This window comes from Coturnix japonica, chromosome 4, assembly GCF_001577835.2.
Source record: "Coturnix japonica isolate 7356 chromosome 4, Coturnix japonica 2.1, whole genome shotgun sequence".
In the NCBI taxonomy this organism is placed as follows: Eukaryota; Metazoa; Chordata; class Aves; order Galliformes; family Phasianidae; genus Coturnix; species Coturnix japonica.
The window spans coordinates 14,484,817-14,500,566 of NC_029519.1; the positions used below are offsets into that span (position 1 = coordinate 14,484,817).

The 15,750-nt window shown below is 39.2% G+C and overlaps 1 protein-coding gene across 1 annotated transcript in view; it reads left to right on the forward strand.

Annotated features, from left to right (window-relative positions):
* The window catches only part of TENM1 (teneurin transmembrane protein 1), a 292,567-nt gene that overhangs the window by 266,904 nt on the left and 9,913 nt on the right, over window positions 1–15,750 (forward strand). The window contains 4 exon segments of the mRNA XM_015860820.2: window positions 1,227–1,737; window positions 5,772–5,944; window positions 6,578–6,813; window positions 12,926–13,222. Of these exon segments, the coding sequence (XP_015716306.1) occupies window positions 1,227–1,737; window positions 5,772–5,944; window positions 6,578–6,813; window positions 12,926–13,222 (1,217 nt within the window).

Sequence of the window (15,750 nt, forward strand, 5' to 3'; positions counted from 1 at the left end):
TCCTTATTGTGCCTTTTCTTTCACATAAACCTATTTAGTGATGGAACCAAAGAAAATGTTCCCTTTCACAGAGGAAAGCAGTATACTGTCATCTCCAAGAACCACTTTGTTCAGCTCTGTAATTATATCATAACTCATAAGCCGCCCATTTTGAGTAAAAGGTTAATGACTGACAAGAAAACATAAAGTATGTCAAGAATGGAGAGAAAAAAAAAAAATAAATGTAAATGGTCTTTCAGGGGAGCTGAGTTCCTGACCCATCCTGGATAATCAAAATCTCATGAGCTTTGCCACATGCTGCCAGCTTCAGGTATGGCACTGTTGTACAGATGCTGAACAGCATCCTGCCCAGGGTTCTGATTCAGGTAATCTACCCTCAGCACTCTCTCAAAAAAGTAGTATGGCAAATCTAATGATTGTGCCAGTGCTGGGCTGGTGAACGGCAGGCACAGGTTGGCAGAGAGCAGCTCATTTGTCCGTTTCCAAGGCAGCAAAGGATATGCTCAAATCTCCATCGAATTGTATTTCTGAGTCAGAGAAAGGGAGCAATAGTAACAGAAATGTGGTGCTCTCTAAGAGTGAGGCTTAATATGCTTCCGTTGTGGTTACACAAAATCCTGTTCATCTGAATTCATTTTGATACTCAGGTATACAGCCCATGATCATGAAAAAATCCTCTTTGAACCTTAAAATAAATAGTATTTATAAGTACTAAGTAAAATTACAGTTGATATAGGAGGGGGTATATCTTCAAGGCCTTTTTTTGGCTATTAATCTCATTTATTTTCCTATAATGTTGAGATTTTTGTAAGTACTATCAAATCTTCACTTCACTTAATTACTTTGAATTACTGATTTTTATGTGCTCTTCATTTTATTTATACAACAATTCTACTTGAACCACATATCAGCATACCAGAAGCAGGAAATGAAACTTCACCTGTCATTAACATTTTTTCTTTCACGTTTCGCTATGTGATACTTCCCTGAGCATCAAGGCTTTAGAGTTAGTAAAAATTGTATAAATTGGATAATTTGTCTTCTAGTTTGTCTTTACTGAGACTGATCTAGCATTGCACTAACTTTAGATAATAGAAGTTTAATGAATCGTAAGCAGATACACTCTAACTGACATATAAATGCTGAGAAGAAGCAGTATGCCAGGCTTTGAGGTTCATCTTAAATGCAGACGATACAGATTACTGAAATTACCATTTATCTCCCAGGTGATGGTGGATATGCCAAAGATGCGAAGCTGAAAGCACCTTCTTCCCTAGCAGTCTCTCCTGATGACACACTGTACGTAGCAGACCTTGGTAACGTTCGCATCCGTGCTGTCAGCCGAAACAAGGCTCACCTCAGTGAGACAAATATGTACGAGATTGCATCACCAGCAGACCAAGAACTGTATCAGTTCACCATCAATGGCACCCACCTGCACACCCTGAACCTCATCACGAGAGACTATATTTACAACTTCACCTACACTGGGGAAGGGGATGTTGCCACAATTACCAGCAGCAATGGGAATTCGGTGCACATCCGCAGAGACACAAGCGGCTTGCCCCTGTGGGTCGTGGTGCCAGGTGGCCAGGTATACTGGCTGACAATAAGCAGCAATGGTGTTCTGAAAAGGGTTTATGCCCAAGGCTACAACCTGGCTCTGATGACATATCCTGGAAACACAGGACTTCTAGCAACCAAAAGTGATGAAAATGGATGGACAACTGTGTATGAGTAAGTCCACGACATTGAATATTTTTTATCCATTTTAGTTATTTTAGTAGACGAAGCTACTGTATCAGCTTTTACAAGGAAACAGTACAATGTTTCTTAAGTGTTAAAGCCTGTCAAATGAGAAAGCTTTGTACACAGTGCCCATTACATGTAGAAAAACTGCCTGGAACTACATGTCATTCATATCATATTAGTGTGAATCTGTTTCTCTAAATGCAAATGTGGTTTTGGAATTTTTGGTAACTAAAGAAGTAGAGGCAAGTTGTGATGTGAATCAGAGATTTGCAAAAATCCTGAGGAAGGCAAAGTGAGGAAAATTAACACTCATAGGAGAAAGGAGTGTTACAAAAGAAACTGAGAATCTTGGTGGAAAGAACATTCAGAAGCAAGAATAGACTTTTGTCTCCATTGGTGGGGAAAGAGGATATATAATTAAATATATATAAATATATGTATATATATAATAGGAAGAAGATATGTAGTAGTGGTGTAGGAATGGCCTTATAAGCAAGGCTTTGAGACATTTGACAGGACTCATAAAGAGCAAGACAAGCCAGTAAAGATACAGGCAGAACATTAGAGTCTGGTCCCTGGGAGAGAACAACCTGAGAGAAAAGTAATGTTTGATTTGTAAAGAGGTGAGAAATCAGGATTTCTCATTATTTATAATTAATTGTCATCATTCCTGTTTGAGAACATGGCAAGTGACTGATGGAATCATGTGTTAACACCACACTACTAGTTCTGAGTTCTTCAAGGAGAATATTGCCTGCTTTCTGTAGGGCATAGGAGTCCATTGTCAAAAAGGAAAATGAAAAGCCATCCAGGTGAGATATGAATAGAAATTAAGCTACTGCATAAGTCACCTGGAAAGGCAGCTGAGTCACCATCATTATAGGTTTTTAAGAATTATTTTTTATTAAACTGCAAGTAGGATAAAAGCGGGGGAAACTGCTGCCTAGGGTGTGGGATTTGTTGTTGAAGGGGATATTTTTTCCTTTTTGCCCTTCATTATTCTTTTAAAGGCAGAATAAATGATAGTTGCTCTAGGTATAAACAATTAGGGCCATTTTTGATGATATTCAGAACAAAACCATGCAGAGCCTCCCTGTTTCTGTTCTCATTATCTGGCATCTAGCAATAGAAGTTGCAAGTTTCATGCATGAGCACAAAGCTCACTGCTGTCTGGTGCAGTTTAAACGCTGATCTAAGAGTGATATCTATTCTATACAGAAGTAAATTAAGATATCTGCTTCTTTGAAAGAAGGGAGATCCATTTAAATTCCCACGAGAGGATGGGATCAGATTTAGTGATGGACAGATGACACTTCCAAAAAGCTTTCACAGTAGCTCCAAGACATGTCTACTGCTTCTTAAAATGCTGAACAATATGCGTTGTTTCAGGGTCCTTATTGTTTGAGTGTGTTAGAGGGGATTATGTGTAGTCCTGTGCTTCTCAGTGGCTTTAATATTGCTACTCCTACTCTGTCCCACTGACATCAGCTGTAAACCTTTTCAGACAATTACTGCTCATGTCCTCTGGCAAGTAGCTTGTAATGCATGACTCAGTAAGATTTCCTTTTATAGGACTTCTCCTGCTTGTAAGTTCCTCCCACTGTATGTAGTACTGATTTCTTCACCCAGAGATACATAGAGGGACAGTGTCCGCACTGATGCTTTCAGTTGTGCAGACTGTATGTTTGCGCACTTCTGCCAGTCTAGATCAGTAGAATTAACAGAGTTACCAATCTTAACATTACAAAAATAACAGCAATGTCAAATGGTAAAGTCATATTAATATTTATTGTTCAGACCAATATTTTACGTCATCTTCATAATATATTACAACTTTCTGAGTGGCCAAGATGCCAAGTGTCAGAGGGACAGTTGATACAATCAATGATATGCTGAAAGTAGATATGTTTCCAGAAGCTTATTTTCCTTTTCACTGTAAATAGCTCATGGTAGGTGATGGTCCTTACTCATATATAAACATAGTGTTGGAGTTTAGAGAATTAACATATGAGCAACTTTCCAGTTGCCTGCAATCAGCTTTTCCATTTATGCTAGATTTGCATTTACATCCAAAAGTTCAATCCATGTCACCATCAAGCTGAAATAGGAATGAGTTTGTTTAACAACACATATCACACATACTTGGGAATATGAGCAAAGATAATGAACTGTTCAGAACACGTACCTGTGTGTCAGATTCGCTCACAGAGGGAAATTATTAAGAGGTAGAAAACCACCTACAAAAGTACTTGTCATCCATCTAGTTTAATCTGATGGAATGGAAGTACTGAAAGAGCTCTTGCATAAAATTATGTACTAATGTACAATTTCAGTCATATAGGGTTTTTTCCTAATATTATATCATTAAAACCATAGAAGGGGAGGGGGACACTGGGCCTCTATTAAATCAAGGACAAGAAAACATCTGCAAGAAACAGCTCTCTCCAAAAAAAATTAATTAGACTGCTTTCCCTTTGAAATGATATAACTCTTAGCTGTGCTACACATAGAAATGCAAATAGATTGTGAAGCTCTATCCCCAAGTGTGCTTTTCTAATATTGGTGAGCACTTCCTCATGTGAGTACTGAAATCAGCGCAATTATTTGCATGATTAAATGGTCACCAGAATGATTAACAGTGCGATAACTGGGCACCAAATTAACATTAAGAAATACGTCATGATTCTGCCCGTGCTAGTACGGGTAGGACATTGCTCTGCAAGAACTGAGACCAAGTGTGCTGTTATTCATCATGTGAAAAGTGGCAGAACCTGTCCTTAGAGGGCTGAGTTTCTTGAAGCAATCTGGAATTAAAAAGCCCTTTAGATGGTCACACTGTGAAACCATTATAGAGACAATAACCTTGAATTCACCTGTACCATCTACTTCAGTTAGGTTACATCAGCAGGTGCTCTACAGCCAAGTCTGGTCTGCTATCCAGTCCCTTTTTCAACTGAGCAGGGAGTTCTGTACCTCTTCATCAGCAGCATCCAGCAGCAAAACCAGTTCTTTGCAGAGGCGGAACCTGATTCTTATGCACAGGAAATATTCCAATACACTGGCTGCATTTATCCCATAAAAATGTATGATTTGAGGATTTCTGTGTGGTAATGTAGAGAATCCAAATAACTTAGCAAGTTGTCATATCTGTTTGATCAAGTAGTAAATGAAATATAGTTGCCCAGTGTTTGTGGAGTTCTGTAATGTTGAAAAGGAGTGCTTTTAATCTGTTTTAATCACAGAGTGGCACTCAGTCCACTGGCACAGAACCGACATCTGGGTGAGATGTAAAGAAGTAACACATGGTGTGTTAGGGAAGTAAGAAGTGGAAGAGAGAGAGATTATATTGTATTTAACATTTCATTAATTTGCTCGTCAAAAAATACAAGATGTTTTTTAAGTTCTCTCTCCAGTGTTTCTGTTGAGAAGAACAGCTGCTCTATTTTCTTTTTCATATTGAATGGAAAAGAGAATTCCTGATTTTGCTCATCAATATCTTTTGTGACACACAGATCTTGTCTGATTAGAAAAGGTGGGGGTCTGAAAGAAAAGATGCTAACCCATTAAAGTGAAGGACATGGGCAGATCATCTGCTGATGTGAACTGGAAGAGCTCTCCTTGGAGGCAGTAGGGCTTTGCCAGTTGGTACACCAGCTGAGGATTTATTTTGTGAGTGCAGAAATAGAAGATGAAAACTTAATTATGCTTTCCTACCTGCTCAAGTGGGTTTCTATGTTATGAACATTTGTCAGTTTTACTGATGCAGATGACATTCATGTTATGTGCTTCACTCATCATCAGCAAAAGGCAGTTATAAAATCATAGAATCATGCTTGGGTTGGAAGGGACCCCAAGAATCATCAAATTCCAACCCCCTGCCACAGGTAGGGCCACCAACCTCCAGATCTGGTACTAGCCCAGGTTGCCCAGGGCTCCATCCAACCTGGTCTTGAACACCTTCAGGTGGCTTCAGCAGTGCTGAGGGGTACAAACATGCCTTTTCATGCTGTGTGTTGCAGGTACGATTCTGATGGCCACCTGACTAATGCCACATTCCCTACTGGAGAAGTCAGCAGTTTCCACAGTGATGTTGAAAAACTGACGAGGGTGGAACTTGATACTTCAAACCGGGAGAACGTGGTCACAGCTACAAACTTCTCAGCTACTTCTACAATATATACTTTAAAACAAGGTAATGAAGGCATTTCTGTTATTTCTTTCCTAGTCTTCACATTTTAAACTCTGGATATTGATGCATTCTTAACTCTTTGACAGAAAGGCACTGAGATTAGTTCATTTGTTTCTTCCTTGTTTCAGTACAAATAACTGGGTAGTACTTACATTTCTCCTGAGGTTCCTGCTAGGAACAAACCACCAGTGAATTCTTTTCCTCCGAGAAAATTCCCGTGGGTAGATTTCAGTTATTGAAATCTCTGATGTCTCCAAGCTTTACATGCTATTAACCACACCAGTATCTAGGAGAATTGGATTGACCCATAATACACCAAGCTTTGTAATTGTGAGAACTGTGCCCAAAGAGCGATGTGCTCTGTAGTGAAATGCCATGTTTGGCCAGTGCCGTGAATACTTTATGGCAGCACTGTGTCCTGATGGCAGCACCTGATGGAGATCATTTGGCCCAATGTAATAAAAAGTTCCTTAGATGTGAAGATCTGGAGGTTACACATTTCAAAAATCACACTCAGTGTATGAGCAGAGGTCTGTAAACTTGGGGCAATGTCCCATTGCATCTGATATTTTCTTCCTAAATCTGTAAATCTGAAATATTCTGTATTCCCTGTTTTTGCTTATTGTTTTTTGACAGATAACACACAGAATATCTACCGGGTCAGCCCAGATGGGTCTCTGAGAGTCACCTTTGCCAGTGGAATGGAAATCACGCTTAACACAGAGCCTCATATTCTAGCAGGAGTAGTCAGTCCCACTTTAGGGAAGTGCAATATCTCCCTTCCTGGAGAGCATAACTCAAATCTCATTGAATGGAGGCAAAGGAGGGAGCAGACCAAAGGCAATATCTCCACGTTTGAGAGAAGGCTAAGGGTAAGGTTTCCTCTTGTGTGAAGTTCAGTGTTCCCTTTGAAAGCCATTGAACTAAAATCATGTTGAAATGCTCTACTCTGTAAGAAGTGTAATGGGAAGTTTGTATCAATGGTGGGCCCCAGCCATGAATTTCAAAACCAAACTCCTCCAACACTGGCAGGGATGTTTAATCTCTGTTTGATTTTGGTTGTTAGACTTGACCTCAAGACATAATTACTTTTTTTCTTCCTCTTCTTTTTCAACTGAGAACTTAATTATGACTTTGAAAGAAGCTGTGTGTAACGGACGAATCATAGTTACTGCAGTACAGTGGCAGACTTGGAGCCAGATTCTGCCTCTCAGTTCAAACCACCTCTTTGTTCTGGGGGATATAGCAGGTTCCAGCCTCTGCTCAATGCAGAGATCTGTCAGGGCATACCTTGAGTGTCTGTGCCTTAAACATCTCCATAGTGTTGTAGAGCCTCCCCATCTATCCAAAATCCTGTGGATTCTGCCCTCCACTGTGTGCTTTCAGCCCCACCACCCCTCCCCTACCTGACTGAGTTACCATACAGCTCTGATAGAGAATTATTTAAACATTACATCCATGGTTTATATTAATTTTCAGGAGAACTCACAGATTACAATGACAGATGGTCAACATTCAGCATTTAATTAGGTAACACCAAGGCTCGTAGAGACCGCTACCTTGCAGAACGTGTTTTTTTACAAACTCAGTTCTGTTTTTCACATGAATAGTCCATAAAGCGCCTGTACCAGTAGTACAACTGGGAATTCTGGCCTTTAAAATATTACATTATTAACTGCAACATGTCCAGATGAGTATTATCTATGAAGGAACATCTGTTAGCTCTAAAAATAAGGAGGTGGTTACAAAATCAGTGGATTTCTTTTCGGTTATCACATCCCATGTATTATTTTTCTTTAAAAATGTATCAGTTTGATTTTCAGATGTTCTTATCAGGCAGAAACAAAAAACTTGGATTATATGGCCATGTTGTTACCACCACATGTATAAAAAACATTTGAAATTACATCTTTCACACTTGACAGTCACAATTCATTACTAGGATCTTGCAAGTGGGGAAAAATCTTCATGTGGTGTTTCTTGCCCATCGTCTGATTGCACCTGCCCTGTCTTAGTGTTAGTCCCCAGATCCCTGTCCAGGGAGGCTGCTGAATGTATTGTCATGGCAAACGTGTGTTGTTTGTTGTTAAAATCACAGGATTGAAACTGTGGCCTCTGTGGCTCACTTTATCTAATCAATTGGTTCCTGTGTGATTTTGTGCTTAAGTAACTGTATGGCACATACTTTTGTAAGGATCTTACAGAATGAAAGTCTTAAATGGAAAGGACATTGTCAGTCATTTGTTCTGTTTATGCTGCCAGGGTCAAGTTGTTCATCACCGTTACATTTCAAAGTACTTCATCCTGCACAGCTTTCCTGTTATGAAGTTTATGTTTTCTGTTGTTGAAATTGATTGCCAGTTCTTTTATCTCATTTTCATTTGCCTCTGCAAGATCCTTAATATTGCTTGCCAAAAAAAGGGAGGAAACTGGTCAGGATTAGATGGATTCTGGCTGGAGGCATAAAATGTTCACTGAAATATTGAAAACCTGAAGCTATCTAGAGTTCACCTGATGGGCCTGCCTCAGTGTCAGTCTGCTGGTGCATAGAAGTACTCATGTACTCTCCTCCTCCTCCTTCATCTTCCCTCCAGCGAGAAAGTTTACGGTGTAAGAACAAACATCTATGTGCCACTGTCTTATTTGCTTTGTCCTTCCAGAAATATCCACTAGCATTGCAGCAGATGAACACTGCATTGTTACTTTTGTGAATTATAGATTTCCTTTTACACCTGGCAAGATGATGGGGGGATTTTGCATTGCCTTTGCCTACTCAGAAGAAAGTCAGCTGCCTGCATTTTGGTGTTTCCCCTCCTCTGACTGCATTGAGCTCTAGGGTTGTCTGTCTGGGGGCTGTCAGAGAAAGGCTGGAAGGAATCTGGTGGGATAGCTTATCAAAGGAGGATTTGATAGCAGAAAGAAGTATTCTGCACATAAGATAGACCATGCAATTAAGCACAGAAGGCAAATGGACTATTGAGGCTGCTATGGCCAATGAATAGAGTTTGGAGAGTAGGTTAGAGACATGATTCCCAGGGTTCAGCTTTAGCACTGTGATGTTTACATGAGATGCTGATGGAGTTGGGAGCCAGCACTAGTGTAAAGAAGTTGGAACAGTGTGACTGGAGAGGGAGGCAAAGGAGCAGCAGAACATACCTACAGACAGCTGTTTTTCTTGGAAAATTGTTTATTAGAGGAATCAAAAAGAACCCACTATTTACAGTGTCTGAATCGGTGAGCCAATACTGAAAGGCACTTAAGGCCTCCTGGACGAGGTTCTGATGAGACCTTCAGAAAACTTCCAGTGAGTTCTAGTGAGTTCCAGCTTGGGAGAAAAAAAAAAAAAAGAAAAAAAAAAAAAGGTTGTTAAGCACTTAATATGCCACCACTGACACAATAGGAAGAGTGTTAGAAAGCTTGCAATGTAGGGCAAAAAGAACTATGCTGAACTTTGAAAATAAATGTAAAGAAAAGCTCTGGGGATTGGACTAGTTCTCAGTGGAAATGAACAGATCTGCAGGAGCCCTCAGTTAAGGGAAGAAAACAGTACAGCGGAAAAGTTTTCTAGGGAAATAAAAAAGCATAGAAATCAAGTTTAAAGATGTCACTTAAAGATCAGTCCTGATACTGTCACTGAAACAAATGGCTTTGAATGCTAAGAGGTGTAAATTAGAAGGCAGGTCACTGGGGATGAGATAAAAGATGACCTAGTTGAAGAGACAAAAGCTATTCCTTTTCTGCCAGTTCCTAACATTTTTAATTCCTAACCACAATTAAAACCCTTCTTGAAACCATGTTACACTGTTAGTGTAAAATAAGTTTTGGAAAGAGGCCATTGTTAGCACATCCCAATAATGTGATAAAAGTCGTGTTTTAAAAAAGGTGGGTTTTTTGGTTTTTTGGGGTTTTTTTTTGCATGATACATATTCCTTGCTCTAGAATTAAAGCAGAAATGAGTATGTTAATGGAAATGCTGGGAAAGACAGCTAACTTTATCTCAGCATCTAAATCAATGTTGGAAACAGGAATTAATCAGATTTTTCCTTTAAGTGCAGAACTGCCTGCCCTGGCACTTCGCGAAAGTACATAAAACAGTCCGTAGACATGTATGCATTTTATATTAATAATAAATCTATGTACAATCAGGCATTTTAACATCAGTCTTCATCTAGCAGGACTTCTTTTTATCAATTGAAGTGCTATTTTAATTGACTTCTAAAAATGAAGCAGAGCTGTTGTTAAAACCAATGAGCACGATGCATAGTAATATGCTGATTAGAATTCAGCTCTGCTCCCTCCTGTCTTTTGCATAAGTTAGAGGAACTTGGTGTTGGATGCAGGCCAGGTTTTATAACTGAATATCTACAAAATTGAAAATTGAATGCTTGGCCACTCTCAATGTTGGTTGTTTTTTTTTTTTTTTACTTTTTAAATAACAAAAATGGAAGTAACTCATTGGCCTCCATTCAAGTCAAAAGTCCTTTGAATTTAGGCTTTGACAGCTATGTTTATTATCATAATTAGCAAATTATCTCCCTTTATTTACCAACCTTACAGCAAGTTGTAATGGTAAGGTCAAATCCTCAGCCACCCTGTATCAGTTTGCATTGACTCAAGTCCAGATACAGACAAGGAAATACACAATCATCTCATCTGATTTCACATTTAAGACAGTTTAGATTTGAGAGTGAATGTCAAGTGAACATTTAGGCAGTTATTTACAACTGCAAAATTTCTATCTACCATATCAGTAGAAATGGAGGAAAAAAAAAAAAAATTGTTAAAAATATTTAATATATCTTTTTATGAACTACTACCATGATTATTGTAATCAGCTGAATTTTCATCATCTGCAGTTTGGCCCCAACACTGCTTTCAGAAACCAGATTTTACCACCTTGTAACTGCGCACATGAGCTCCTGTCTCTCAAGGGTGTTCCTTATGGACTTGCATATGCACTGGAGGAGTTATCTGTAGGAAGCCACTGGGATTTGAAATGAGCATTTCAATGACAGCATTGAAATACAGCCTGCTACTCGTGTATCATTGCATCTTGTCTTAAGAAGGGTGTTAAATTTAACTTAAATCTCATATAAGAAAGTAAACACAAACGACATAAAATACAGAATATAGAGGAAGCAGTGATGCCCCTCCAAATCTTAACGATCATCATAGAGTCATAGAATCCTTAGAGTTGTTAGGGACCATTAAAGTCCATCTGGTCCAACTCCTCTGCAATGAGCAGGGACAACGCAGATCCCTCAGGTGCTCAGAGCCTGGACCAGCCTGACCTTGGGTGCTTCGAAGGATGGGGCACCAACACCTCTCTGGGCAGTCTGTGCCCAGGCCTCCAAGTGCCTTGACTGTGTGAGCCTTTAAATGCTGCTGCTGTTTTTCTTCACTGCTAATTCTGTCTCTCTGTGTTTTCCATTCTTATTCATTATATTGTTTCTGAAAATTAGATTGCAAGCAATTTGTATTCAAGACTTTCATTTCTTCTAGCTGCATTTTACAGTAATAATAATAATAATATTAGCAATAAGAACATAAGTATGTACATACACAGTAAATGAGCATGAGCCTGGGTATATCTCCTGCTTGCTTTTCAGATATTTTACCACCAAGAGGGGTTTTTCAGAAATTGCAAGAAGTTTGTAAAGAAATATATTAACATAAACTTAATCCAACAGACTGTGTACAAGCGAATGTAGTTGAATTGAGCATCGCAGTTTACTTGGGCTCCTTAACTATCATTAGAGCATAAATTGTAATAGTTACAGCAGTCTACAGGGGTGTATAGGTATTTTACAGCTATTGTAAATGAACAGTATTAAAGTTAGACATGTGTGTATATAAAACCACAGGAATGGTAGTTGAAGAAAGAACACCTGCTTCGTCTAGATTTTCAAATTATTTTGTATCTAAAAACAGAAAAGGGAATGAAAATAATGTTCATTCTAATCACAACCACCATACGATCACAGCTTGAATTATTAAACAGATATTTCTTAACTATTTACTTTATCGCATTGCCTCCATCTCTCAAGGAGAAGCAGGCACTGTGCTGTGCAGCTCTAACACCTGAGCTGACATCATCTCTTCCATAAGACATATATTAATCGGAATAGATTTATACAAGTGATTAGGCAAAATGCAGTCAATTAATACAATGAGCTCATTGGGCATTGATCTGAAAATGACAAGTCAACGAGCAGTGTTTTATGGTTCCCTAAATCCTAATTCAGAATTAAATGAAGTTGAATAGTGACTGCCCGGTGGCTGAATGATGTTAGGAGGTAGATTGTTGAAGCACTGGAGAAGCATATTCTGTCTTCAGAAGTCTGGATTGCCTTTAAGTTGATTTCTGATTGGGTGACCCCTCTGCATTCTCCTGTGGGACAACAAGCACTAGCAGGTCAAAGCAGTCAGCCTGTTCCCCTGCCAAGACACCAGCTTTCACAAGCCTTGGGAGTGGGCTGCTTTTGTGAAGAAGTGTGAGGACACTCGTGGGTAGGGTCTTTGGTAGCTAGAAGCACAGCTCTTCCTTTTTCACATTGGAATGTGACCTGGATGGGCTATCCCAGAGCAGCAGATGATCCTTTGTCACTAGTGGAGCTTAAGAGAGAGGAGGTGAGTTAGGAGAGCTTTGTTAATTTATGGGCTTAACTACACATTTTTTGCTGGAATCACACACCCTGTAGAAGAGATGAAAGTTGAAAGATGAAAAGTTTGGGAAAGAAAGCTGAGCATATGGAAATAGGAAGCATCCTGCAGTGTGATTTTTAACACTGAACACAAGCAGCATTTTGTTTTTTGATCCTCCTGTTTCTAATCTGAATGTTTTTCTATTTTATTGTCTTTAGTGTGCCCTACATTGTCAAACATACTGTTTAAACATTGCCTGTTCTGATTTGAGCCAACGCAGAAATGTTTCCATCATCTGAATTAAGATACATCATCTTCTTCCTCTATCTCTGTTTTTAGGCCCACAATAGAAATCTTCTCTCCATTGATTTTGATCATGTAACCAGAACTGGAAAGATCTATGATGATCATCGAAAATTCACTCTTCGGATTATGTATGACCAGACAGGGCGGCCAGTTCTGTGGTCACCCATCAGCAAATACAATGAGGTCAATATCACTTATTCCCACTCTGGATTAGTGACCTATATCCAAAGAGGAACCTGGACTGAGAAAATGGAGTATGATCCAAGCGGAAACATCATTTCCAGAACATGGGCAGATGGCAAAATATGGAGTTATACATACTTAGAAAAGGTAAATCTCTTTATAAGTGGATTGTTGTACCAACACAAGAATGTTTTGATACAGGTACCATATTGTGAACTATGCTAGTATGTTATCTCTTGCAATAGGATATAAGACTTATATAAAATGCATGCCAAAACAAATGGCTCAGACTTATGTGTCATCCTTTCGAGCCTGACATGGGTTAGTTTAGAAGAAAGTTATCGGCACCTCAGGTTTGTTTAATCAGTTGATAAAATGGCTTCCTCTTCTCTGTCCGAGTACAAAGGACACTCTCACTGATGGAAAATGCATTGCTGTTCTGTGTAACAGAGTAAATTAATAAGAAGTCATTGAAATGGAATTGTTTCCTCCCAACAAACACAGTTCTCTTAAGCCAGAATTACACAGCGGTAAATACAAGCTAGCACCTGTTCAGTGCACCGCTGTCAAAAAGGGACTGATCCTGCCAACAGAAAGATTACTTTAGTATTTATGATGCCCATTTTGGGGAAAGAAAAAACACAAAATGAGTTATTGCCTGCTTCTATAGTGACTTCATGTGTAAATTGCTCGAGTGTTGTAATTTTCATTTATGACTGTAGGTAATGGTCATGAAATGGGGGAATAAATGCTGTACAGTCTTAGGAAGAACAGCATCACATTCATCAGTAGCAGCATCTCATTCGGAATTGCTGTGTGTCTCAAATCCAAAAATCTGTATTTTGAAAGGTTTCATGACTCAGTGTGAGATTATATTCAGTGTCCTTCAGAACTCTGGTTTTGAATGGCAGCATCTCAGACTATCCGATATATTCTGAATTTCCGGAACGGTTTTCTGAACCTGTTTACCACAGGGGATGGATAGGAGGAGGCAGGTGAGGTAAAACTGATAGCGGATGTTACACACGAGAAATCCAATGACTTTGAAGTTATTTATATATTAAAAAGTTCCAAATGTGTACTTTTAAGATAAACTTTGCTGTACTTATTTTGAATGTATTTAAGCCTGATCCTCCAAAAAAATATACCAAAAAACCCCTAAATCTAACCCAGAGAAAAAAAAAATAATGCATAAAAATGTGATTCTTTCTTTGTCTGCATGCAGTATGGTTCTTGCACTTGTTAACAAGATTGGCAAACCCTGGAAGCTTCAGAAGTTTGGTTCAGATAAATTTGTCAGGGCTCCTTTTGTCTGTGCACTCTGCAAATTGCAAGAAAACAGGCATTTGTGCAGCCTTCAAATATTTGGGCAACATTCCTTTTGGAGGAATCTGTTATTTTTTTCTCTGGGCCTAATGGACCATAATTTTGGAAAGATGTATGTTTTTTATCTTTCCAACTACTTTGTCTGCTTGTAGTTTCTGACGAGCTGATAAATATAGTATGACTTAAATCTGTCATTCTGGAATTCTGCACAAGTGGACAAATCCTGATCACGTTGAAGCAAATGACAGAACCCTACTGGCCTAGGTAGCAGCGGGCTTGATTTATGCTGCAACTTGTCATTAAATTATTGAAAGTCATACACACCATGGACATAATCTCCCAGCTATTTAATGTACTTCCATCACAATTTGTTCCTCGTGCCAAAGGAAGATGAATTCATTGTCAGAATTAGACATGGAGATATAATTTTGTGGCCCATTAAAGTCAATAGCTCATTGTGTTAATTAAGTAATGATTACTAAATGTTGTCTGAAACCTCATAAGAACCAATAATTCCTTTTATCAAAAAATCAATTATACAGTTCTCTTCCAACGCCTATTTATTTACTGTCCCATTTATTAGCACCTGATGAGTTTATTATGTATCTTCAAAAAGATTTCCCCTTCCCAGAGCTAGTCAAAACGATCTGTGTTTTCAAAGGCGCCATGATTATGTCCCCGTACATAATTCTCACTAACCACATTTACTTTCCCTTCTTTAAGTCACTTTCCTCCATTAGCTAATGGCGTTCCCAAATCTCTGCACGCTCCTAGATCCCTCCCCAGTTTCTGCTGCTCGCTGCCGTGGGTGCTGGCCGAGGGCTGTGTGCATGTGTTGGGCACAAATGACATCTAGTGGCTGTGCCCAGCAGTTGCCTGTTCCCAGCCGAACCGCGTGGAGTTGCCAGTGGCTCTTGGCCTCCATGTGACCCCAGTCTTTGTGTGCGACTGACCAGGCTCTGGCTGCTTTGGCAAAATGTCAGTTTGGGGAGATGTTTCACCGCCTCCAAAACTCTTTAAAACAATTAGAACCCCGTCTGTGCAAATAGTTAAAGATCTACTACAATATAATTAGGATGAATAGGGAATTATTTTGTTTTCTCTTTATTGTGTCCCCTAGTAAGTTGGACAAGATAATAAGTCTCCAACTATTCTACTGACTGTCTTTTTACTATTCTGGACAAAAGGGGAAAAGCCTCAAAGTGCTGTAAAATGACACAGAGGGGCACTAAAGTTGTATTAGTCTTGTTTCTGATCTTGTTATTCATACCCTGTCAATGGCAGACAGCTTAAAAACAGGCATGGGAGCAGTATATAGAGAGTGGGATCATATCAGTGCTAGAAGAGAG